The 24,773-nt window shown below is 41.7% G+C and overlaps 1 protein-coding gene across 5 annotated transcripts in view; it reads left to right on the plus strand.

The window, feature by feature from the left end:
• The window catches only part of CHCHD6 (coiled-coil-helix-coiled-coil-helix domain containing 6), a 343,619-nt gene that overhangs the window by 214,322 nt on the left and 104,524 nt on the right, over nt 1-24,773 (plus strand). For 3 of the 5 annotated variants that reach the window (XM_056524875.1, XM_056524873.1, XM_056524874.1), the window contains 2 exons: nt 10,728-10,863; nt 11,109-11,255. In XM_056524875.1, coding sequence (XP_056380850.1) covers nt 10,728-10,863; nt 11,109-11,240 — 268 coding nt within the window. In that variant the 3' untranslated portion in view covers nt 11,241-11,255. Of the gene's footprint in view, nt 1-10,727; nt 10,864-11,108; nt 11,256-24,773 lie in introns of those variants that run through there. The other 2 variants (XR_008844998.1, XM_056524876.1) reach the window with 1 other exon arrangement.

Genomic DNA, 24,773 nt, shown 5'->3' on the forward strand with positions numbered 1-24,773 from the left:
TGAGAAGTGGTTTGAGATCCACTCTCAGTTTGAGGGTTCTCAGGGAGAGGTCAGGGTAAAGGTAGGTTGGGGATCCATTGTAAGCAAAATGTTTCAGGTTTCTGGCTTTGCCCATAATTTCATATTTCACTAAGAAGTGATATACTCTACAGATGATATCTCGCGGTTTAGTCGGGTCAGGGCTTTTTGCTTTCAGAGCCCGATGCACCCTCTCCAATTCCAGAGGAGAGTCAGGAGGCTTCTGAATGATTTAATTGAAATTTTTTTTGCAAGATACTGGCAAGGTCCCGAGGAGGTATTGATTCGGGGAGTTCTTTGAGTCTAATATTGTTCCGCATATTCTGTTATCCGTCGTCTAGCTGGTCCACCATTGCGGATTGATGGATAGAGAGAGATTTTGTACTGTCATTGAGAGAGAGGAGTTGGGCAGCAACTAAGGTGCGAAATTCTTTCAGATCGTGAACCCGATTTTTTTGTTGCAACACATCTTCAAGATCTTGTCTCGAGGCCATCTGGAGGTCTGAAAAAAGAGTCTGTAGATTTGATTTAGTAGATAGTAGGGCTTGGAGTTCAGGAAAACTTTTGAGAGTATTTGTAGCCGCCTTAGGTGTAGGCAAACTGGAATCTAGTGCTGGACAAGGCATGGCGTATGCGTAGTTGGTCAAATCTTGGGCCGGGGGCCTTGGACTGGAGCTAGAGAAGTGACATTAGAAGCATATGTAGCTGTACGCTGGTTTATAGATTCAGGTAGAGAGGGGTTATGGTGAAGGGAAGAGGTCTCACTAGGTCTCTTCTCAGAGAGCGGCGTTGCTGCTGCAGCCGCATATGAAGTTGCGTTTTTGGGCTGTATATGGAGTGACTGTGAGGAGAGAGGGACATGCAGAGTGACAGGTACAGTGGGCTTAGGTGGCTGGCTCGAGGAGGAGTGGGGGGAGCCATAGAATCAGCAGCCCTCATCAAGTCCCCAGTATGAAGTGGTGGGTCTGCAGGCGGTGGTGGCGAGGTGCAGGAGAGGCGAGGAGCAGGAGAGGAGGACACCTCCAGAGTAGTCCCCTGAGCTGCAGAGGGGCCTCCACTCCCGTGCTGAGATGGTAAAGGCAGGGAGGATTCATACCTGTACACAGCTGTGGCGTGCTGTGAGGAGATCAGAGTCAGACAAGCTGTGGGGTTCCCTCTGTGGGAGAGGATTGGAGGCGGCAGGCGGGCTAGTCCGGTCTTCAACAGGAGCATGCTTCGACAGCTGAGCTCCCTCCATTGAGAGCGGTGGCTGTGAGGTGTCGGCCGCGGCCGGAAGAGAGGTGGTGTGCAGGGTCTAATGGCTGCCGTGCCCTGGACGTGCAGCGCTGCGGATATCAGGTCTGATGAGGCATTAAAGTAAGCCGCGATACCTCTGGGCAGATCTTTAGGAGAAGGGCTAGCTGACTTGCGGGCTTTGTTGCTTTTTCTGCCTCCCATAGCAGTGTAAGATGCCTCAGTAGCTGCCGGCCCTGCAGGAGCTCCTACGCCGTGCTACTCATTCTCAGCGAGCCAAGCGACAGGTTTAGTTTTTATAGTTTTATTTATTCACTCAGTGTGTCTGTTTTTCTTAGAATTTCTCTTGAACTCTTCAGTGAATCATAATAGCATTATAATCCATAGTGTGGTAAATAGGTTTTCCAACAAAATACTGTTACATCCTATTAACCAGACATGTAATACAAGTTTGATGACCGTACCTCTTGCCTGTCAACAGGGCAAGTATTAAATGTCTGTATTTGGTAATATAACACCTATTCAGGCACTATTTCCTTGTATGTGTGTGTATGTAGATCTCTCTGCCCCTCTCTGACTCCCCCCCCCCCCCTTGCCCCTTTGTTTTCTCATTTTATCTCCTCTTTCTGGCTCCTTTTTTATTTCCCTTTTACAATATTTTTGCTTCAAAATCTAAGCATTAAAAATGCCCCCACCCCAGTTTTTGTGATCTCTTGATATATGTATCCCTGTATATACTGATTTGTTCCTCTCCGTGCTCTGCTCCTGTGTAATGACATTCGCACACTCAGGATTGTGGAGAGCAGCATCATTTTCTCAGTGGTCCTCGGAGATGCTTTACTACACTCCTCTTTACCACCGCTATAGCATGCCATCTGTTTTCTGCGGGTAACCCCCCTTCCCCACATTCTCTTGTGAAAAGTGACACAATCAGGTTGAGAGGAGAAGAACTCTCTTCGATTCCTTCTGCCCTGGGGACTGTCCTGAATCGGTAACAAGATTAATGAGATGAAAGTCCTGTTTCCACATCCAGACAAGATAGTGTCTCATTGAATTCTGGAAGCTGTATCGGGTTCAGCTTTTTGGATTTAAGAGCTGATTATACTTGACAAAACATCTACCTGCTCCGGTGTTCAGTTTGATACACAGTCGAGCCAAGTACAAATGGGTTCTCGAGTCTATTTACAGGGCATTTCCCCTTTAAAGAAACATATAAATACCATATTTCATCCATTGACATTTGGGAGAAGAATTTACAGTAGGTCACTGAAGAGGCAGGAGTAACATGACTTGCTTATGATAATCATTGTTCTGTAGGGCTTTCAGACAACAGATACTATATCAACCTATATATTACTAATATGGAAAAAAGCAATATAAGTGCATTGGAGAGTTCACGTTTCCTACCGTAAGGGGTGGGCACGATTAGGCACCACACCAGAGTTGAAATTTTTTGGAGCAAAAGTGACCCTATAATAGCTCTCCATATTATGGAGTCACTATTCATTCAAGTCCCTTATCTGTTTATTCTTTTTTCTGAATTTTACATATAGTTTCTACTTTTCCATTTATAACAAAGCAAATAAGCCGTAGAGGGAACTGTAGGAAAAATGGAAGGTACAGGTTGTGGCCGATGAGCCGCCGCGCTCCGCAGAAGAAGGATCCTTGCTAAATATCTAAATAATTAAAGAATCAATCTGCAGGAGATATGCTATATCTTCACTGATTACAGGCTAACAAGGAGAGATAGGCTGTGGCCAGGGGAGATAAGATGGTAAATGAGACATTACTGGAGATAAGTAGTGAAGACAAATACTAGAGAGACGCACTATTAGGAGGCAGATTCCATTAAATTTTAGAATAGTTTTTGATTAATTTCTTGGCTCAAAAAAACAAACAAACATGCACATAAATCGAGGGCTAAAGGTAATTGCTGAATCATAGTGCTTCCTATTGCAAAGTTTCATGGTCAGAAAGATGTGTTATATCATGGTCTGTAGTCTCTGTGACATTATTTAGCTGTTTTCTGTTTCAAGATCCCTGCTTGCTGTCAGATCTTTTCATTTTTCATAGCTGCAGGTTTGGTACAATGTTCTTTTCTGTGAACGAAATACACAAACTGTACACATTTCTCCCTGGTCTGCTTTGTTTACATCTATGCTTTGGCTTATAACAGAAGCCATGATTCACTGAATGATGGGCCCCAATAATAATTGTTACATCCTGTTGACTTTATTTGATCTGTGTTTTATTTGTTTAAGGATGTGTTCACATCAAGTTTCTACCTTCCTGAGCACAGATACATTGGCAAAATGGTATGCCAACATATCTGTACCCAAAGAGACATGGGCACTATTGATTTTATTGGCTCAGACATTGTCCACTAATGGCTACGTTCCGGTAATTTTTGAGGACCTCAGAGTTTGGCCTCTGACTGAGAAGCGTGGATTGCAGCATTTTTGAGTCAGAGGCAAAACTCCCATACGTTCCGAAAAGGACGCTATTGTAGTCACTAGCTGGCCACATTTAGGGCATTGAAAGCATGGGGTTGTGCCCCTCTGTTGACGTGCCATTTTGACTTTTGTGCGCCAATGTATTTGTGTCTTGGAATACAATAAATTTGTGTGAACACACTCTAACATTTATGTCCGTCTAAAGGCAAGAATAGCACTGTGTGTGTGGTAGCCCTTGGAGGTGTATGGTAGTTGGGGTGGTGTTTCGTTAAATGAGGGGTTAATGTTAACCCTATAGTTTGTGACGCCAGGATGAGGGCTAGTATGCTGAGGTAATTCTCCGGCCTATCGCCGCCCTTCCCAGTAACGATAGGTGCATATACAAAATGACTGAAGATCCACAAGGTACTTGAACTTGAACAAACTTTACTGAAAGGCTTGCGGTACATCCAATGCACAATAACAGTCTCAGGAATACAGTCTCTATATAGTGCAATGACTGACAGTTGTTGTGGACCTTGACTTTTAGATACAGTCTCTGAATTTAGGGTAATATTTGCAGATCCGTCCGGATTTAGGGGATAGATAAGGTCCGGTGATCATGCAGAGTGCTTAGGGATTGACACACTCTCAATTTAGAATCGATCAGCCTTTGCCGCAAGGCTCAGGCCTAACTCACTGCGGGAGATAGCTGTACAGGTCCTTTCTCGTCAGGAGCGCAGGAGCAAAGAGGAAGATCAATGGCCGCCGCTCCCTTATATGGGCAGGGGCAGGGCCGCTTTTACTGGTCCAATTAACTGTCACTCACCGTTACAAGGAGTGATGGGAGATATACGTCACAGGGCCTCCAAAGGTCCTGAAGCACAAAACCATAGAGTTCACCTGATCAAGTGACCCGCAGGTCCTGCTACGCTATGGACAGGTAATTAACTATTTATTTACATTTATACAATCCTATAGATATAAATCCCAAATGGTTACTGGATAATTACTATCTGGATGAGAGGTGACTAGGGGTGAACTAAACAATAAGGACTCCGACATCCTAGGGACTCTGGCTAAGGGGACCTATATACACAGGTACCGGATAGGATACGGTACCGGGACAATGCAAATGTGCATCTCTTATTTTTGCTGTCAAAAGGAACAGAAGTCTTGACAGCACCCTGACAGAAGGACTATGGATACAGGTATATCCATAGCCTAAAATGTAACCGTGCAGGTAAAATGGAGCACTGCAGTGCAGACGAATGAACCTCAGCAGGACTATATCAGTACTGTAACAAAAAAATGTTGTATGCACTGAATGCAAGGAGAGACCTTGAAAATGTATATTAGAAAGTTTTACTAAGGCTGCGTTCACATCACAATTTCTCCATCCGACTTGAGTACACGATTTTTTAACATAAAATCGTATATAAAGTCGGATCCATTGTCCTCCATTAAAAAATGGGATCAATTACACTCATCCGATTTGATCCGCATCTGATTTCACACGATTTTTGTTCGGGTCTGAAATCGAGTTTGACCACTATTTCAGACCTGAACAAAAATCGTGTGAAATCTGATGCGGATCAAATCGGATTTGTGTAATGGATCCGATTTTTTTCATGGAGGTCAATGGATCCGACTTTATATACAATTTCATACGATTTTAAGTTATAAAATCGTTTACTCAAATCGGATGGCGAAATCGTGCTGTGAACGCAGCCTTAGTTGAAAGTAGGCTTTCTTTATGTAAAAGTGGGGAAAAAATTAACAGCGCATGGAATGGTCCTCCAATGACCCCTCACAGAATAAATTTGGATTTTTCTGTAACCCTAAGCAATAACTGGAAATCTGCCATCAAGTACAGATCCCATATTGCAGATTACTGTACTACTTTATGTGTAAACAATACGCCTCCTTATAGTATCCTAGCTTCAAAGAGGGATACTAACAGAATGGATGTGAATAGCCGTCGTGATGTAACTGTAATGTCAACTTGATCTGCGGAATGATCATAGTTGGATTTACACTCAAAGTATTACATGTATTTTAAAGTCACATTGTTTATTTTGTGTTTTAACTTGATTGTATTCATGGCGGATTACACCATAAGAGATACTTTATTGGAATAATTACAATAAACATTGCTCTTTTGTACATCAACGTGTAAGAGCTCCGAGTGGCTCCCCAAGCTCATCCTAGCAGCATTTTGACATTCCCACTATAGTTCGTGCCTCTAAATCCTTCTATGAGTCTGCATTGTTTCCTCCATTCTCCTTGGCGCTCAACAGCCACTTGTGAGTTAATGATACATCTTCCTGGAATCCCAAGATTGGCTCTGACTAAGATGAATGACTAATTCACTGAGAGCATGCTTTCTGCTTCCAGTAATAAAAAGCTTGCCTCACATATTCACCCTGCTGCAGATGCCGCTTCTAAGGAGAACACACAACACCGGCATTCCACACCAAGGCAGAATTACCTGATTGATGTTGACTGTAATAATAAGAGAAGGATATGTTGATGAGATTTCATTTAGAAGAGGATGCGCTCCTGGACGTGTCTTCACTGGAGTCTCGCTGGGTCTGTGTTGTTGGAAACTCCTCAAGATTTTGCTGCAAATTTTCTCGACTGAATAAGATAAACAATGAGAAAAATCTTGAGATTGCTTGAGGGTCAAAGTTCAGTTTACCTGTCTTAGTACAAAAAATGAGGCTTTTAAGAGCTTACAGTAAGTAGCTAGCGATAAACAGTGAGCACTTAAAGATGACTTCCACCTTAAGTGTTGCTATATTACAGAGAGTGCAAAGCAGGGAGCTTACTGCATACTGTCTATCCATTGATCTCCACAATAAAGCAGTATGCTCATACTCTTCCCCTAGTGGTGGTTGCAGGAAGATATAATTTAGCTATAATCTTTGCCTGTGTCTGTGAAATTAGGTGTTCGAACGAATAGCATTTATTACCTTTCCATTAAAGGGTTACTTCATAGGGATTTTTTCAAATCAACTGGTGCCAGAAAGTGATACAGATTTGTAAAATACTTATATGTAAAAATCGTAATCCTTCTGGTACTTATCAGCTGCTGTATGCTCTAAGGAAGCTGTGTAGTTCTTTTTAGTCTGACCACAGTGCTCTCTACTAACACCTCTGTCCGTGTCAACAACTTTCCAGAGCAGGAGAGGTTTGCTATGGCGATTTGCTCATGCTCTGGACAGTTCCTGACTTGGACAGAGGTGTCAGCAGAGAGCACTGTGGTCAGGGATGGAAAGAACTACACAACTTTCTCTGTAGTATACAGCAGCTGATAAGTACTGAAAGGATTAAGATTTTTAAATTTATCTAAAATAAAATTTTAAATCTATATCATTTTATGGCACCGGTTGATTTAAAAACATTGGTTTTTTTTCTCCAGAGAATCCCTTTAAGCAATTATGGTTTAACCTCTGGGACCCCAACGGTTTGGATGAGATTGTACACGCAGTCCACCTCTTCTCAGACTCAATGCTGAGGAATTTATATAGTGATCTCATATGGTTATCTACTTGTCTGTAGGTTACCTAGAAGAGGAGGCAGTTAAGTAACACATGACTAAGATAATGCTACACAGGTTGTTTTGGTAGTGCAGAACCATGGAAACACATGGATCTCTGCTTAGTAACCATATACACAGAACAGTAAGAGATTGTTAGTCAAGAATATTTGCACTTTTTGTGATACCTTTGAGATCCAGTGCTTTTACACCATTATGAGGACCTGTTCAGATGCACCCCCAGAAAATGCAACCTTCTAAGGCCCCTTTCACACTGCCGTTGTGCCCCATCAGAAATTGTCCGTTAGGCCATGTCACAATGGCAGTGTGAAAGAAGCCTAAGGGGAAGCGGGCTCCCTCAGTCCATTGGTGTCCCTTAACATGATCTTTTGAATGGGGGGGAGGGGAGATGCTTTACTGTGGCAGCAGGGGGCCTGGAAAGTTCTGTACTGTCAATGTAAATATACTATTGATTTGTTTATTTATATATAAAAAAAAAAATAATTAATAGTTATTTTACTACATGATAAACAGAAAAAAGTAAAATTGCAGAATGACAGTTGTTTTAGCCTTTTTACCCCAAATAAACATTAAAGGAGATGCGCAGTGAAAAATAACTTATCCCTTATAACTTATCACTATCCAAAGGGGATAGTGATAGATGGCAGGGGGTCCCAGTGGTCGGACACCATTTTGGGGTACATGCTGGGGTATGTTATTGATTAGCTTTTATTAAAGGAGTAGTTTAGTGAAAGATAACTTATCCCCTATCCAAAGAATAGGGGATAAGTTTAAAGATTGCACGGGTCCGACCGCTGGGACCCGCTGCAAATTCCTGAATGGGCTGCTGCAGTCTGACCACCACAAGAAGCCGCGGCCGACGCGCCCCCCTCCATGTATCTCTATGGGATACATGGAAGGGGCGTGTCTGCTACCGCTCCATGCAGGGCACTGCACGCTCCCTTCCAGCATCCTTTGGATAGGGGATAAGTTATCTTTCACTATGCTACTCCTTTAATAAAAGCTAATCAATAACATACCCCAAAATGGTGTTACTAAAAAAAAACTCCTACAAAAAAACTGTCATATCGCTCTGCGGTCCCTCTGTGACTGTCGTTAGCACATCCACAGCATGAAATGCACTGTGGATGCACACCCATGTGCGCTGAACTATGACACTAAAGAAAAAGAATATATAAAAAAAATATTGTTTTTCAGTGGCAAGCATGCATACTCTTGAAGCCTATATAACACCTCAGCCGTGTGGATTTGTTTTTGCAGTAAATTGATAGAGGTAATTTTTGCGGTGGTAAACTGGCTTTCTTCAAAAGGTAGAGGCGCTCGACTATGGAAACAAAGCTATGGCCCAAATATCCGTACTCTCCGGCATTTTATCTATCTTATTTTTCTTTCTGTAAATGAAAAAGAAACCCTTGTAAATTCTTCCAGATCCCAGTTTGCCAGTTCGCACTTAGCTCAGAGTCTGGGCTGATAAATTGAGAAAGGAAATAAATGAACAATCAAATCTATTTCTCTCTCGCAGTACAGAACCGCAGGAGAACCATGATTTATTTACACAGTGTGCTGGCAATACACATTGTGAGGAAAATGAGGTTTAAAACAGACACAAAACCAGCAATTTATTCGCGTGGCAGAGTTTTAAAGAGAAATTAGAGAAGGAAAAACATGACTTACATTTAGAGCGAATTTTAATCTGAGATGCATTTCTTTAAATAAATGATATTCATATTGTAAATCCCTAGAAACTCTCCTTATTGAGGCCCTTTACCTTATGACATATTCATCCAATAGAACCTCATATCTGTTTCAGGATTTGCATCCAAATATTTTCTGTACCTGTTGACTGACTCCTTATCCTACATGACAAGTGACAACCATCCCCTTTTTCTTTTAAAGTTTGCATAATATTAGAAAACATGGCAAATTTTATTCTAGAACCTTAACCACTTTTGCCCATGGGCTGTGTAAGTTTTTTTGGTTAAATGGGTACTGTCAGATACAAAAACTTTTGATATGTTGTAAAGCAGGCAAAACCAATAGGTTTTGCAATTGCTTTCATTAAAAAATGTTCAGTATTTCATACTGAAAAAGCCAGTCAAACAACTGCCCCCCCCCCGGATGCTTGGACACATACTAGTCCTGCTGTGTCCATGCGTCATCACCTATGTCATGGACACACTTCATTGATTGACAGCTGAACGCAGGGCTCATAGCTGGAGGAAAAATCCTCCCACTGTTAGCTTGTGTCCCACTACTGTCAGTGAGGACAAGCTGGGAGTTGTAGTTTTGCTAATGCTTGGGGAGATGTGAGAAGACAGCATACTGAGGGAGGGGGCAGAGACCTGCACAGTGAGGCCACACCCCTTCCCCACCCCCCTTGTGAACAGACCCTAAAGGTGTATTGTAGTGGTTATTTTTTATTGTTGATTAGGCCGGGGCTGCTATTAATTGAAGAAAACCCTATACTTTCCTTCCTTTCTCCCTTTCTACTGCTATTGTCACAGAGCCTTGTCCTGCTGCACAATACTTCCTTTTGTGAGTGTCCGCACAAGTGTCTGCTTAGCCAATCAGTGGCTGCAGAGGTGTCCTGTCTCAGCCAATGATTGGCTCAGGAGGCAGGTCCCTGTGCTGACACAAGGAAGTGATGTGCAGTGGGAATGGAGTTTCATAATAGTGGCAGCAGGAAAAGGAGGAGGGTAAGTATAGTATATTATATTTTTTGTATTGACTGGGTTGTGATTGGGTAATATTGATTGCTCTTATAAGTTATTCAGTATCATTTGTCCTTCATATTACAGCCTAGCACATATAAGATCTCATAAGACAAATAAAAATTATCTTGCAACCACAGTGTTGACTGGGATGGGTAATATACCTATTCAGTAAGCATCTTTGGGCAAGTCAGGGGCAATCTGAAGTAAGAAAAGTGAGGTAAAAAGGTAGTAAATAGAGCAGAATAAAAGTTGCGTAGGTTAATGAGCATTTTAGTAAGCCTGTTTTATGTGATTGTGATTTTTTTTTGTGTGTGTGTGTTATTTTGATTTTTTTTGGGGGGAATAGGGAACATCAAGGCTCAACAATTATTAATGTGTGTTATAAATGGCATAATCTACTTTGAACCCATCTTAATCCATTTTCTAGAATAATTTAACAGAAAATGTTCTAGGTCTAAGTGTCTTGATTAGTGTAGATTAAGTATACTCCCTGGTGACTGCATTTTGTTACAATTGTTATAGTTATAATTGTTTGTATGTCTTTTTTGATAATTTATTTCCTACACATTACATTTCTGTCTCAATCCAGAGTCTTAGACAATCTGTTGCAATTTTCCTGTAATAGATTGCACCGTGCCATGGAATAGAGAGAGACATAGGATTATTTCAGGGAGCTGTCCATGGTGCTGATGAATTTTGTATCTTGTTTTCTTTCTACCTTTCGATGTTGTTAGTTTGTTTGCTAAGGTCTTTTCCTGTTCTCTGTAGGAAAAGAAGTTATGACCCGGTTTGCATGAATCTTCAGTCCAATATTCTCAAATGTTACACAGCAAACCGCCAAGAGCTTCTCAACTGCAGCGACCTTGCCAAAGAATATCGTGCCTGCGTGAGGGAGGCTCAGAAGGTAAGGATTATGGAGATTGTCATTGTATTCCTGTCTGCATAGTGGGATATTAGGTTGTGTTTCTCAACTCCAATATGAACATTTCAATCTGTAACAATTTCGTTTTAACAGTTTTTCTGGTTATGGACAGCTTAAAATTGGGGAAAAAAATTTTTTCTAAATGTTTTTGACTAATTTGAATTAGTATTGTAGTGCAAAGGCAAAAAGCCGTCTGCCTTTTTGTATGCTTTCCTTTCTCTCTACAGTCTGAGAAGACCTTCATGTATGCTCTTCCAGTTAGTGTGCAACTTCTTCCCCCCCCAGCTGTTATCTCTGAAACTAACAGAAGGAAGCATGCAGATTTTCCTTGTCTCTCTGAGAGAAAGCCAAAGGAATGACTTTCACGGGAAATCTTTAATTAAAACTGTTTAGAAAGGTGCACAATTTTTCATTTAGTAAACAAATAAATAATGAAGAAATATTAAGAACTAAATTGTCCATAGCTTTTAACTTGTGCCGGATTAGCTGGCAGTCATAGACATATTTTTTTATTCACTTCTTTTGCTACAAAACCTTCATGAAGGAGTGTTAGATAGGTTATCCCTAGATGTAGAGTTATCTAGTTAATCTAGAAATGTTAGAAAGCCCCATAGAGAATGAATGGAGTGCTGTCTGTGCATGCACACCTCTACTTTATTTGTTTGGGGGAGAGTTGGCCTCCTTTCTCAGGATTAGTGGGGTCTCGATGGTCAGACCCCTACCAATCAGCTTGTCATCCCTTATCCATAACATCGCATCCTCAGAAAACGTTTTTTTTACACCAAATCTAGAGAAAAACCAGTCTACACGCTACATGTAAGCAGATGGAATTTAACTGTCTGGATTTTTTGTTCTTGAATGTATCCAAAAAACAATAACATAGGTCAAATTATTTTCAAAACTAGTTTTGTATCATATTGTATTATACTACTGAATTATTTATATTTTAAACATTTTAAGGAAGTCTAGTAAATACAACTATTTATGACCAAACCTGATATTTCACGAGCCGGCTTCTTACATGACAGTGGGCTCAGCCTATCACTGGCCTGGGCGGGACATTGCTCCGGCTGGTGATAGGTTGACGGCTGTCCGACGTTCCAGTCCCCAGCGTAAGGCCGACGTAGGTAAGTTAAAGTTTATTTTCTTTATCTTTTGCAGCCCGGGCATAGGGATACAGGGTACAGCATTGGTCTCAAACCTGCGGACCTCCAGCTGTTGCAAAACTACAACTCCCAGCATGCCCGGACTGCCAACGGCTGTCCGGGCATGCTGGGAGTTGTAGTTTTGTAACATCTGGGGGTCCGCAAGTTGGAAATCACTGGCGTACGGTGAGTTCCAGCTCCGGCGGCCCCCAACAAAGAGGAGGGGAGCAGTGTTTGCGGGTGACATATGTGAGTAGTACCCCGCTGGGCTGATAATTAATTGGGGGGGAGCAGAACAGCGCTGGTGGGTCAGATGATTTGGTGGGGGGAGTTGAACAGCGCTGGCGGGTCACATATGATTAGTTCCCCAATGTGGGGACAGCTCTGCGCTGCGCTGATAATTCATTCCCAAGGGGGAGGGCCCAAACCGATATTGCGGTATGGGAAAAATTCATGTCGTGCAGCCCAAAAATGTCGGTATTCGGTATGAACCGGTATACCGCCCAGCCCTACTACTCTGCAATAATGCAGGACAATTGTGTTCTATGGTGTGGGATGTCATTAAGGAGAAAGGTCCGGGCAGGACAGTACCAAGATATCTGCTATTGAATAGATTCTGCGAAAGGCAGTAAAGCTAACAGCTGTGAACAAAAGCACAAGAAAAACACAGGTTATAGAGCCATTATTTACTGAAATGACTGGAGGTCCACTTTAAATACATTCTTTCACCATTACATCTGATGATACTGCTTTTACGGTATCGGTATACAGTCTGCAGCAAAATAAACGCTAAGATTATACTGCAAACATTTCCTGCGTACGAGAAGAGGTCACCTGACTTATTCTGGTCGCTGACTTGTTCCTCAGATACAATAAGCATCAGATCAATTCCACCTTGAGTGGATCGGTTGGAGACATCACTCTGTTTTGAGTTGTTTTCATGTGCAATTGAGTGAATATAATTTTTCTTCTCCTTTCCTGCCCTTTCTATACAGCAGACAACTACAATGCTGCTTCCCTTATTCAAAGAGACTTGCTCTGAAAGATATAAAATCACTGCACGGTGAATCTTATACTGTGAACGTGAATGGTGCAGAGGATCAAAAACTTCAGAAATTCAAGCATCCAAATAGAATTTGTTGATTCTCGAATTCTTGAATAAGGCATTGCTCCTTAAAGAACTAGTAAAAGCGGTAATACTGATTATTGGTCAGTAATGTCAGGATCACACAGTTTACGTTTTTTTTTTTATATCACTAATCAAAATGGATTGGGGGACAGAATGACATCCCTTTATATCAGTTATTAAATCATCTTTTTTTTTTTTTTTTTTTTTACTGGGAAAAAAATAAAATCAATGCACCACCATACATTTATGTCAGTCGGGAAAGAATGGATCCATCATGATCAGTCATGATCTGTTTTTTTTTCGCACCCATTAAAGTTAATGGTTAGATATTGAAAAAATGATGATGACTGTTGTCCAATCTGTCAACCATTGTCGTAAATAAAAAAGGATTTGTGCGTGAAAAATCTGCCGAATTAGCTTTTTCTTTAGTAAATTAACTGATTAATAGAAAAACTGAATCCAATAGAAATGAAGTGGGAGAGTGGAAAGTGAAGAGAAAAAAAAATGAGAATATATGTATGTGTGTGTGTGTATATATATATATATATATATATATATATATATATATATATATACACACAGTCATGGCCGTAATTGTTGGCACTCCTGACATTTTTCTAGAAAATGAAGTGTTTCTCACAGAAAAGGATTGCAGTAACACATTTTGCTATACACATGTTTATTCCCTTTGTGTGTATTGGAACTAAACCATAAAAGGGAGGAAAAAAAGCAAATTGGACATAATGTCACACCAAACTCCAAAAATGGGGTGGGCTAAATTATTGGCACCCTTTCAAAATTGTGGAAAAATAAGATTGTTTCAAGCATTTGGTGCTCCTTTAACCCCTTAAGGACGGTAGGCGTATCCTGCGGCAGGCCTTTGGAATTTCGGTCTCCGCTGCTAGCCGGTCGGGGACTGAACTGGGTTGCCTGCTGAAATCATTCAGCAGGCATCCCGGCACATCACCCAGGGGGGTCCTGAGAGCCCCCATGTCGGCGATCGCCGCAAATCGCCAGTCAATTCAGACCGGCGATCTGCAGTCATTTTGGGTCATATGGGTCTCCGGTACCCCTGAAGGGATAGAAGTTAGGTGCCACCCCTCCTATTGGTCGGTCAGAAGCGACCGACCAATAGCAGATTGTGGGCCGAGGGGGGGTTAAAGTTCGGTTCCCCGTTCTGCCTACCCACAGTAGTCCGGGCAGAACGGGGGAACCAACGGTGACCGGCGCCGGAGGTCCACTTACCATCGGTGGCAGCAGGCGGCGATGACGTGTGGCTGGCTCCCTAGTGCGGCGTGCTGCAGACTATGGAAGCCGGTGAGTTGCCTAGCAACATCTGGAGGGCTGCAGTTTGGAGACCACTATACACTACTATACGCCGTTTCGTAACCTTTTTCAAGGGGCTGTTTCTGTCTAAATGCCTCCATAATACTCTTGTTTATATCCCTGATCCGGAAATTGTAGCACTGCGTGCGCGGTCGCTGCATGGCGCCACCGTGCCGTCCGTGCCCACGAACTCCTGCCCCACTACCGGCTCCTTCGCCAGACTGCGCAGGACCGGTTAATTATGTCACTGGACATGCGCACCCGGTTCCAGATATGGGCGAGACGGGAAGCTAGGCAACGGACGCCACTCCGGTGCACTGGAGCGCCCACACTATTGCTTGTAAATGGTTAGTGAGATCCTGTTATTGTGAACTATGCAGAAATTTTAAAGTGATGTTGCTCCCAGATAGTACAAGTTACAAGCGGTTTATACATGATTACATGAACATTACAAATATGTTCAAGAATATTTATCCAATGCCTAAATTTCTATACAAATCATGAATATAATTCATATATGCATACATAAATAAAAATTAAAAGGAATTTATAAACAAAATACATGTATTTACCAGTGTAGCAAAAAAATATAGAATTACAATTTTTGCTTTTGTTTATAAAATTATTATTTATGTATGCATATATGAATTCATGATTTGTATAGAAATTTAGGCATTGGATAAATATTCTTGAACATATTTGTAACATTCATATCATCATGTATAAATCGCTTGTAACTTGTACTAGTTGGGAGCACTGTCAATTTAAAATGTCTGCATAGTTCACAATAACAGGATCCCACTTACCATTTACAAGCAATAGTGTGGGCGCTCCAGTGTGCCGGCGTGGCGTCTGTTGCCTAGCTCCCTGTCTCGCCTGTATCTGGAACCGGGTGCGCATGCCCGGTGACTTAATTCGCTGGTCCTTAGCAGTCTGGCGAAGGAGCCGGAAGTGGGGCAGGAGTTAGCGTGCACGGACGTCACAGCGGCGCCGTGCAGTGACCGCGCACACAGTGCTACAATTTCCGGATCATGGATTTAAATAAGAGTGTTTTGGAGGCATTTAGACAGCAACAGCACCTTGAAAAAGGTTACAAAACGGCGTTGGGTTACAGAGCAGCAAATATGGGTAAGCACTGAGCACTTTGTTCCAATCCTCATTAATAACCTATTAATAAGGTGCATAATCTGTCCTTCCCCCCCCCCCCCCCCCAAATAAAAGGTGCATTAACAAGTGCTCTCAGATATAATTTCATTCTATACAAAGCTTTCTGTTTGGTTGCCCGGCCGATTCACTGTGGCCCTCATTTTTGTCCAGATTTTGAGACTGCTGTCCTTATGTTTTTTATGAATTTAAATTTAATAGAGTTTATATCTCATTTTAAGCGATATTTTGTGAACTCTGTTTCTTTGTGTATTATATCCAATTTTTTTGAGTTTTTCCACTACTATTTAGGATCAATATAGACACCATGTAGCTATGAATGCCATATATACCGGTAATTTTACCTGTGTCAGTTGGGATTCTTTTTGTCTTTCATGTACATTTGATGCCTAAATTGGTGATTTACACAGGGGTGGCTGATTTTACAGCGGTTCTGACATAAACGCAAAAAAATAAATACCTCGTGTGACCCCATTTTTGAAATTACACCCCTCACGGAACATAACAAAGGGTACAGGTGTTTGACGAATTTTCGTTAAAGTTGGATGGAAAAATGAAGAATTTTTTTTTTTTTAACTAAAATGCTTGTGTTACCCTAAATTTTGATTTTCACAAGAGAAAATAGGAAAACGCCCCCCAAAATTTGCAGCCCCATTTCTTCTGAGTAAGAACATACCCCATATGTGGATGTAAAGTGCTCTGCGGGCGTGAACTACAATGCTCAGAAGAGAAGGAGCGACAGTGGGCTTTTAGAGAAAATTTGTTTTGGAATTGAAGGCTATGTGTGTTTACAAAGCCCCCATGGTGCCAGAACAATGGACCCCCCCCCCATGTGACCCCATTAAGCATTTACGCCCCACAGGAGTCTGACAGATTTTTGGAACGTTGGTCCGTGAAAATGAAAAATTTTATTTTGTCTTTTGGGTCTTTGTAAAGGCTCATGGCCCCCAACTTCCATTCCAACCAAATTCTCTCTCCAAAAGCCCAATGGCACTCCTACTCTTCTGAGCATTGTAGTGCGGCAGCAGAGCACTTGACGTCCACACATGGGGTATTTCCATACTCAGGAGAAAATGCTTCCCAAAATTTGTATCCCCATTTCCTCTATTACCCCTTGTAAAAATGTAACATTTGGGGGAAAAACTGCATTTTAGTGAAAAAAAATTTTTTTTTGCATTTACACATCCAACTTTACGAAAAGTCGTCAAACACCTGTGGGGTGTTAAGGCTTACTGCTGTACCCCTTGTTACGTTCCTTTAGGGGTGTACTTTCCAAAATAGTATGCCATGTGTTTGTTTTCTTTTGCTGTTCTGGCACCATAGGGGCTCCCTAAATGCGACATGCCCCCCAAAAAACATTTCATCAAAATTCACTCAAAAATCCCATTGTCGCTCCTTCCCTTCTGAGCCCTCTAGTGCACCCATGGAGCAATTTACATCCACGTATGAGGTATTTCCTTACTCGAGAGAAATGGGGTTACAAATTTTAAGGGGGGGATTTCTCTCCTTTTGCCCCTTGTAAAAATTAAAAAAAAATGGCTCTACAAGAACATGCAAGTGTAAAAAATGAAGATTTTGAATTTTCTCCTTCACTTTGCTGCTATTCCTGTGAAACACCTAAAGGGTTAACAAACTTTCTGTATGTCATTTTGAATACTTTGAGGGGTGCAGTTTTTATAATGGGTCATTTATAGAGTTTTTCAGATTATATTAGATATATATATATTAGTGACTGAAATCTGAACAAAAACATAACTTTGTTATATAAATGTCTGATAGTAGCTGGACTATCGGGTCACACATTGATGCTGGTGTAAAGACGAAGTTGCAAAAACCCAAGACCCAGCGCTAAATTACAGTTTTTTAAAAAAAAGATATAATACCAGAGGCTACTTGGGGAAGAAAAGTGGGGTTGACCTGCCAAAGGCGCTTTATCTCTTCCTGTCCATGTCTTGCAATCCTACAAATAACCTTTAAAAAAGAGAAATTTAATGTAAATGATGACAAATTGACATTGCGTTGCTTCTTGCTCGTCATAATCCACGTGTAAGATGCCTGTTAGTCTAGCGGATGGCCCATAAATGGTTAAACAGCATGTAGTGATGCCGCAGGGATGGGGCTTCGTGTCCCTGGAGGGGTCTTGCCAGCATGTACTAGAAGTCATCTGTGCTTATTGAGCCTGATGTCTGAGGCAGAGGATCTCTCATTTCCATTAGCATGTCCAGAGAAGCTGTATTCCTGATTAAAGTCTTGTGTGAGACCAGCTGCCAGCAACGTTCCCCACAGAAGCTCAGATAAAATGAGATGATAAAATTGTCAGCTTCTGTTAGTGGCAGCGCAGCTCGCAGACGCCCTGTGGGAATGAAACTTACTTTTCTTCCCTTCCTATTTGCTGTTTACAGGGAAGGTCACTGGTTGTCTTTTAATTATGATGACTGTAACATCCATTTATAAAATACATCTCTGGTACATTGAGGAACAAAAATGTTCATGTCCCTACCCAGGGAATTTTACTGTACTCGTCCCTCCTTACCTATGGCAGATAATTTATATGTTTTAAAAGTAATGTCTCATCAAGACTTTGGCCCAGTGATCAGCTGATCGCTGCTGCTCCAGCTGTTGACACTTCTTGTCAGACGGTTGATATTTCTAGGGGAATCTGTGGGCATCGCTATTTTATTTTTATGCACTATGACATGCTGGCCATTCAGTTGATTGGATATTATATGGACTGGGTCAATCCACCAGGAGAAGATTCTTTGTTACCCTGGGGCCTGACATGGGGGTACAGTCCCTTCTTAAATGCCCTTCTAAGAAAGAAGAGTCGTGACCAACGGTTGATACCCAAATCCTGGTTATTTGGGTACAAGGTACATTTAACTTTCTGGGAGTTCTGATTGTTCCTAAAATAGATGATTTAGTTAAAATAATGTACTCCGTTCAATACATTACCATATTGTTTGTATGTATTGGTAAACTCCCCCGTTAGGATACACAAGAAATTCATAGGTTAAAGAGTACCTGTCACTAAGTAAACGTTTCTAAACGAACTCAGGCTCTGTTCCCTAACTACTACTAACACTCACTTCGCTGAGGAGAGCAGAGGGGGGTGGTAACAAGTGAGACCGCATTTGCAGAGCCATGCTTATCCTCAGTGTACAGGGCCCCGCTTATCCTCAGTGTACAGCGCGCCGCTTGTCCTCAGTGTACAGAGCTCCGCTTATCCTCAGTGTACAGGGCCCGCTTATCCTCAGTGTACAGAGCGCCGCTTGTCCTCAGTGTACAGGGCCCCGCTTATCCTCAGTGTACAGGGCCCCGCTTATCCTCAGTGTACAGGGCCCCGCTTATCCTCAGTGTACAGGGCCCCGCTTATCCTCAGTGTACAGGGCGCCGCTTGTCCTCAGTGTACGGAGCGCCGCTTGTCCTCAGTGTACGGAGCGCCGCTTGTCCTCAGTGTACGGAGCGCCGCTTGTCCTCAGTGTACGGAGCGCCGCTTGTCCTCAGTGTACGGAGCGCCGCTTGTCCTCAGTGTACGGAGCGCCGCTTGTCCTCAGTGTACGGAGCGCCGCTTGTCCTCAGTGTACGGAGCGCCGCTTGTCCTCAGTGTACGGAGCGCCGCTTGTCCTCAGTGTACGGAGCGCCGCTTGTCCTCAGTGTACGGAGCGCCGCTTGTCCTCAGTGTACGGAGCGCCGCTTGTCCTCAGTGTACGGAGCGCCGCTTGTCCTCAGTGTACGGAGCGCCGCTTGTCCTCAGTGTACGGAGCGCCGCTTGTCCTCAGTGTATAGAGCCCTGCAGGGTATGCGAGTGAGCACAGTGGTCTGCGATTTTGGACTCAATGCCAGGCCAGCGTGAGTCCGAATGCTTGCAACCAGGGACTCCTAGGGAGACCCCTGGTGGTCAGATTTTCCAACACAAAATACATATAAAAAAGTCAACAATTTTTAATCAAAATCAATTAGAAACCAGTTTAATATTGAATAATCTATGACATATAAAAAAAATTGATGAAAGGTACTCTTTAAATGGTCACTGTCATTTCAACAAACTTTTCTTAAATCAGGTGAATGTAAGAAACTGTTTATTATCATACCAGAATAAAATCCTTCTTTATCCTCTTATCAAGCTCCTCATTTCCCTCTCTTACTGAACTTCATTCCTTTTTGAAAAAGTTAAAAGAAACAAACTTATTTCTGTGTTTACATGACAGACTAGTAGCTCACTTAAAAATCTGTACACATACTGCTAACAAAAAGTCTATGGGGAGCAGTTGTAAGAAGGGAAATGGAAGGGAGGGAGAGTGAGTTTAGAGAGAGAAACAGAGACTGCAAAAGTTTACTATAATTATTAGATCTTACCCCAGGGCTGGATTCAAAGCTTAGATTCTATAATGTCCTCCATGCTGCTGCTGCTGCTGCTGCTTCTTAGGTTGTGCCTTAGTCATACAAGAGTATGGTCACCTCTTATGTGTGCACAGTTTATGGCTGACATTGTAGTGGCTAAGCTCAACCTAATCACTCAGCAATAACTGAAAATTATAGATGGAGCCTACAGATTTCGGCACAAATCTGCTAAAAAATTTATAAACAAGAAATATTATTGGCAGAAATATGCTGCTCCTCATGTGCGCATGGCAGCTTAGGTAATTTTAAAATATGAAGGACAGGGAAGCATAGGTATCCCTAATAAAATGTTATATGTTCTGATAGTCCAACTTTTTTAACTATTTGGAAATTGTAAAATTTATGAATCATAAAGATGTCCTGTGGAAATGAAATGCAATTCAATATACTAGATTCTCAAAACAGTCTTTTCTATATGTTTCTCCTTCTAAATATGACGTTTTTAGACTCCTGCATTGGGTTAGTATGGACTAAAACCAAGGGGATGTATGGAATGAGGGGCATTTATAAAAAGTTCACCTTTTATAATATAACAAAAGGTTAGAGCAGTCGTCAGATTTTGGTAGGCAACATGCCTATTGGAAAATGACCAAGAGAGTAAAACTTTTTTTGTCATCAGTAGCTTGAAAATGCAAAATTATTTCTTTTTACAAGAACAAAAAATTTGTCAAGTGGACAGGTTGTATTATCATCAGCTGTAGAGAGCGTGCAAAGCTAAAAAGTTATTACAAAAGGTTTCTAGAATATGTGTTCCTGTGTATAAGGTGTTTGTAATACATTTATTGGGGGCTACAGTCTAGAATATATATATATATATATATATATATATATATATATATATATATATATATGCATTAATGCTCGAGACACGCAGACCTTATATAAGTGTTATGGAAAGTTATTGGCAGGATGTTTTACATTTTATTAATGAAGTTTCAATTACAGGTTAAATGTTAACCAAAAAATTTGTCTACTTAGATATTGGGAACAAACTGCTATATCTAATAGGAGACCTTAGGGGCATACAGTAATGATCTATGCAGTACAGTGATCCCTCAACTTACAATGGCCTCAACATACAATAGTTTCAACATACAATGGTCTTTTCTGGACCATTGTAAGTTGAAACCAGACTCAACATAAAATGCTACAGACAGTCCAGATCTGTGAAACGTGTCAATGGCCGGAAGAACCGACCAATCAGAATCGGCAATTTACTGGTAAAACACCTGTATTACTGAAGCGTATGCACTGACTGATGTCTGGTAGTGCCCCCTACAGAGGGAGAGGGAGGTACAACATGTTCTGCATACTTTACCTGTACCAGGGTTACCTGCTCCTTTGGACACCAGTTGAGGGCGACTCCATGTTACTTTTTTAGGACCTTGCGTGTTCTGTACAGGACCCTGAAGAAGCTCCTGTCCTCTACATAGACAAGTGTTTTCCAAGCAGGGTGCCCCCAGCTGTTGCAAAACTACAACTCCCAGCATGCCCGGACAGCCTTTGGCTGTCCGGGCATGCTGGGAGTTGTAGTTTTGCAACAGCTGGAGGCTCCCTGCTTGGGAAACACTGACCTAGACAGTGATTACAGCTCCCAGCAGATCTTTCTTACTTTTATATGTAAGGATTTGCTTTATCTGTATTTGTTATCTATTTATTTTTGTTTAATCCTCACTTTTTTCTATTTTTGGATGACATTTTGGTGCCTTTAGAACCAATTACCAGGTTTCCATAGAGTTCTGGTCTCAACATACAATGGTTTCAACATACAATGGTCATCCTGGAACCAATTAATATTGTAACTTGAGGGACCACTGTATATTGTAAATATATCTACATACAATGCTGAAGTGTTAAAGGTGTATTCCCAAATAGCAATGTAGCTCACTCTCAAGCATTGAGCTCTGTTGCACTGGGCGATTTGTGGGTGGGACTTTTTCTGCCGAGTGACAGTTCAGGAACGTGGGGATCCAGGGTCCGCTTTGCTCCGGGCCGCACCGCCTCTTTCTGCCCATGTGGCGTAATTGATAGACAGGCAGGACTTACGGGGCTGCAGCGGCCCTGTGTAGCTCTGCTGACCGCACACCCTGCCTGTCAATCAACTATCCGACGTAGGCAGAAAGAGGCGGTGCTGCCCGGAGCAGAGCGGACCTGGGGCTCTGACTGTCGGCCTGACTCCCTCAAGGGCTTATAAAGCTAAAATTTGTAAGTATAAAGAAACCGAGCACGGGGTGTGGAGCTTCACAAGCATATTTTTGCTGACAATTGCATTTTAACTGTCCCTGACCTCAGATCTTCATAATACTTAAACTTCAATATATGAAAGATTTATTGTTCCACATATGAGGTTAAAAAAAAACAGGTTTGCCCTAACAAACAGAAGGATGTCACAGGACTGTGCCTTCTTTATTGTTGGATCTCTCCTATCTATTACTCCTCACTGAGTCTTTGTTAAAGGTGTATCGGGTCTAGTTAGTTCTTTTTGACATAAAGAAATTGCGAAAATCTTTCTAGAGTCCTGACAGTTTGTTATAATAGAGATAAGGAAGTAAGCGCTCCATAGAATAATATTGTTTTAAACCCAAAGAGTGAGATTGGCATATAAATTAACTACTCACCCTGGGTGGTTGTGTAGTCACATACACAACAATGGAAAAGGTGTATGAAATAGGTCGTCTGCTGCCCTCCGGAACATGTGCGACAATGGATATTTGGCTTCGGGAGAATCCGTCTCGCGGCGCTGATCGAACATACCAGTAGGTTGACTAAAAGAGGATTTATTGACCAGAATGCAACGCGTTTCGCTGCGCATGCGAAGCTTCCTCAGGCATCAGGAAGCTGTGCATGCGCAGCGAAACGCATTGCATTCTGGTCAATAAATCCTCTTTTAGTCAATATACTGGTCTGGCCGATCAGCACCGCAAGCCGGATTCTCCCGAAGCCAAATATCCATAGTTTGTTATAATGGCACACTAGATAGTGCCCACAAAGTAATATTGTATGAAATAATAAAGGTAGCTTTATTGTGTGGATGCACATCTTGTATGGAAGGGATTTCAGTTCCTGTTTTGGGGATCAGAAAAGGGGTATTTAAAATAAAAAAATAAAACATTTGTGAACCCTAAAACATTCAACATTACCAACTTTGTGCCTCCACACAATAAAAATGCCCACCTTTGGGCCCCTAATAGCAAAACAGTGCCCCCTTAAACCAAAAATTTCCCTTTTTAGGAAAATAGTTCCCCTTCATTGTAAAATACTGTCCCTTTATAGCAAAATAGTGCTTCCTCCTAAAAAAAAATGGTGCCTCCTAACAGCACTCCCTCGCAGATAAATGGTGCCCCCCTCCTAACTTATAGTTCACCCTCATAGAACAATCGCAATCTCATGTCATGTGGCCTGCTCTGGTGTAGGAGTTCAGTCCCCAGTTCAAGTAACGCGATACAGTATATCATCTCCCCACCTGCGCAGGGTTGCTGCTGTCTGGTGCACAATCCTGGCACCTTGGAGATACAGTCACAGTTGAAAATGGCGACCTTCCAGATCTTCTGGGGTAAAGTTTGATTTCCCAAGTCCCAGGAAGGCTTCCCTTGGTGATGGAGACCCCCAGCTATTGGCAGTAGTTTGTTGGGAAACCTGGTAGCAAGTATTACTTTTGCCAGCAGCACCACCACAGGTGAAATGTAGCATTGCATGGTACATAAGTGCGCTCAGTGTAGAGTCATGGATGTGTCAGTTCTCTAAATAAGAGAAGCACTGTTTGTTGCTTTTCTCCATGTTGGTAATAAACTAGAATCCTGATCGAGGGGATCCCTTATTAGTAAAAGTAAGTATAACAGGACACCTGCTGCAAATAGTACAGTTTAATTTGATCAGTTTACTTTGTCTAATAATAAACACTTGTATTTTCAATCAAGTCACAATCTTAAGATCTGTTCTTTGTGCCATTGCTCAGATTTTAATCTTCTGGAAATGTATAAATAAAGTGACAGCTAGGCGTTACCATTCTTCTTGTGAATAAGTTGTGTCCCTATACAGTCTGCTACCGTCAGCGCTCATTGGGCCGTTTAAGAGGTAGGTAGGGATTTCTCCCTTTGACAAAGATAATATATATACACTAATTTCCAGGAGGAATTACTGAGGAACAGCACAATGAAGGGTAATAAAATAGGATGCCCCAGCAGTGTTATTTCATGGAGAATTATTGTATTCATTATAACAGACATGTTAGGAAAGATAACTATTTCTCTTTAAGACATCAAAGGTTGCTGAATTTGGGTTCACAACTCCCTAATTGTGAAATATGTAACAACAAGTACACCTCCCTGGCAACAGTGAAAGTGATAGACTTTGAGCAAGTTGTGGAAAACTTGCAAAATGTTTCAATACTAAATGTAAAGTTCACGCATTTTGTCCCAAAAATGCGTGAAGCTGTAATCTTTGCCGCATGTGCGATCATCAGTAATTAAGTTACTTTATCATATTTTGAGGGCTTTTTTATATTTCTGTTGTTGGACAACTTTATTCACACAGAAAGTATTCCAGAGCAGACGTGTTGATTAAAAATATTCATTTCTATTCAATGTGTCATTTGCATCATTCAGGTTTGATTATTACAGAAAATTCCTTCTCAATAAGCAAAATCCAGTCCAGAGCAAAGTGTCCTAATTCTAGTATATGAGAGACTTAATAAATAGTCTATTAAGGGACAAGCTACACGTAGAATC

This window comes from Hyla sarda, chromosome 6, assembly GCF_029499605.1.
Source record: "Hyla sarda isolate aHylSar1 chromosome 6, aHylSar1.hap1, whole genome shotgun sequence".
In the NCBI taxonomy this organism is placed as follows: domain Eukaryota; kingdom Metazoa; phylum Chordata; class Amphibia; order Anura; family Hylidae; genus Hyla; species Hyla sarda.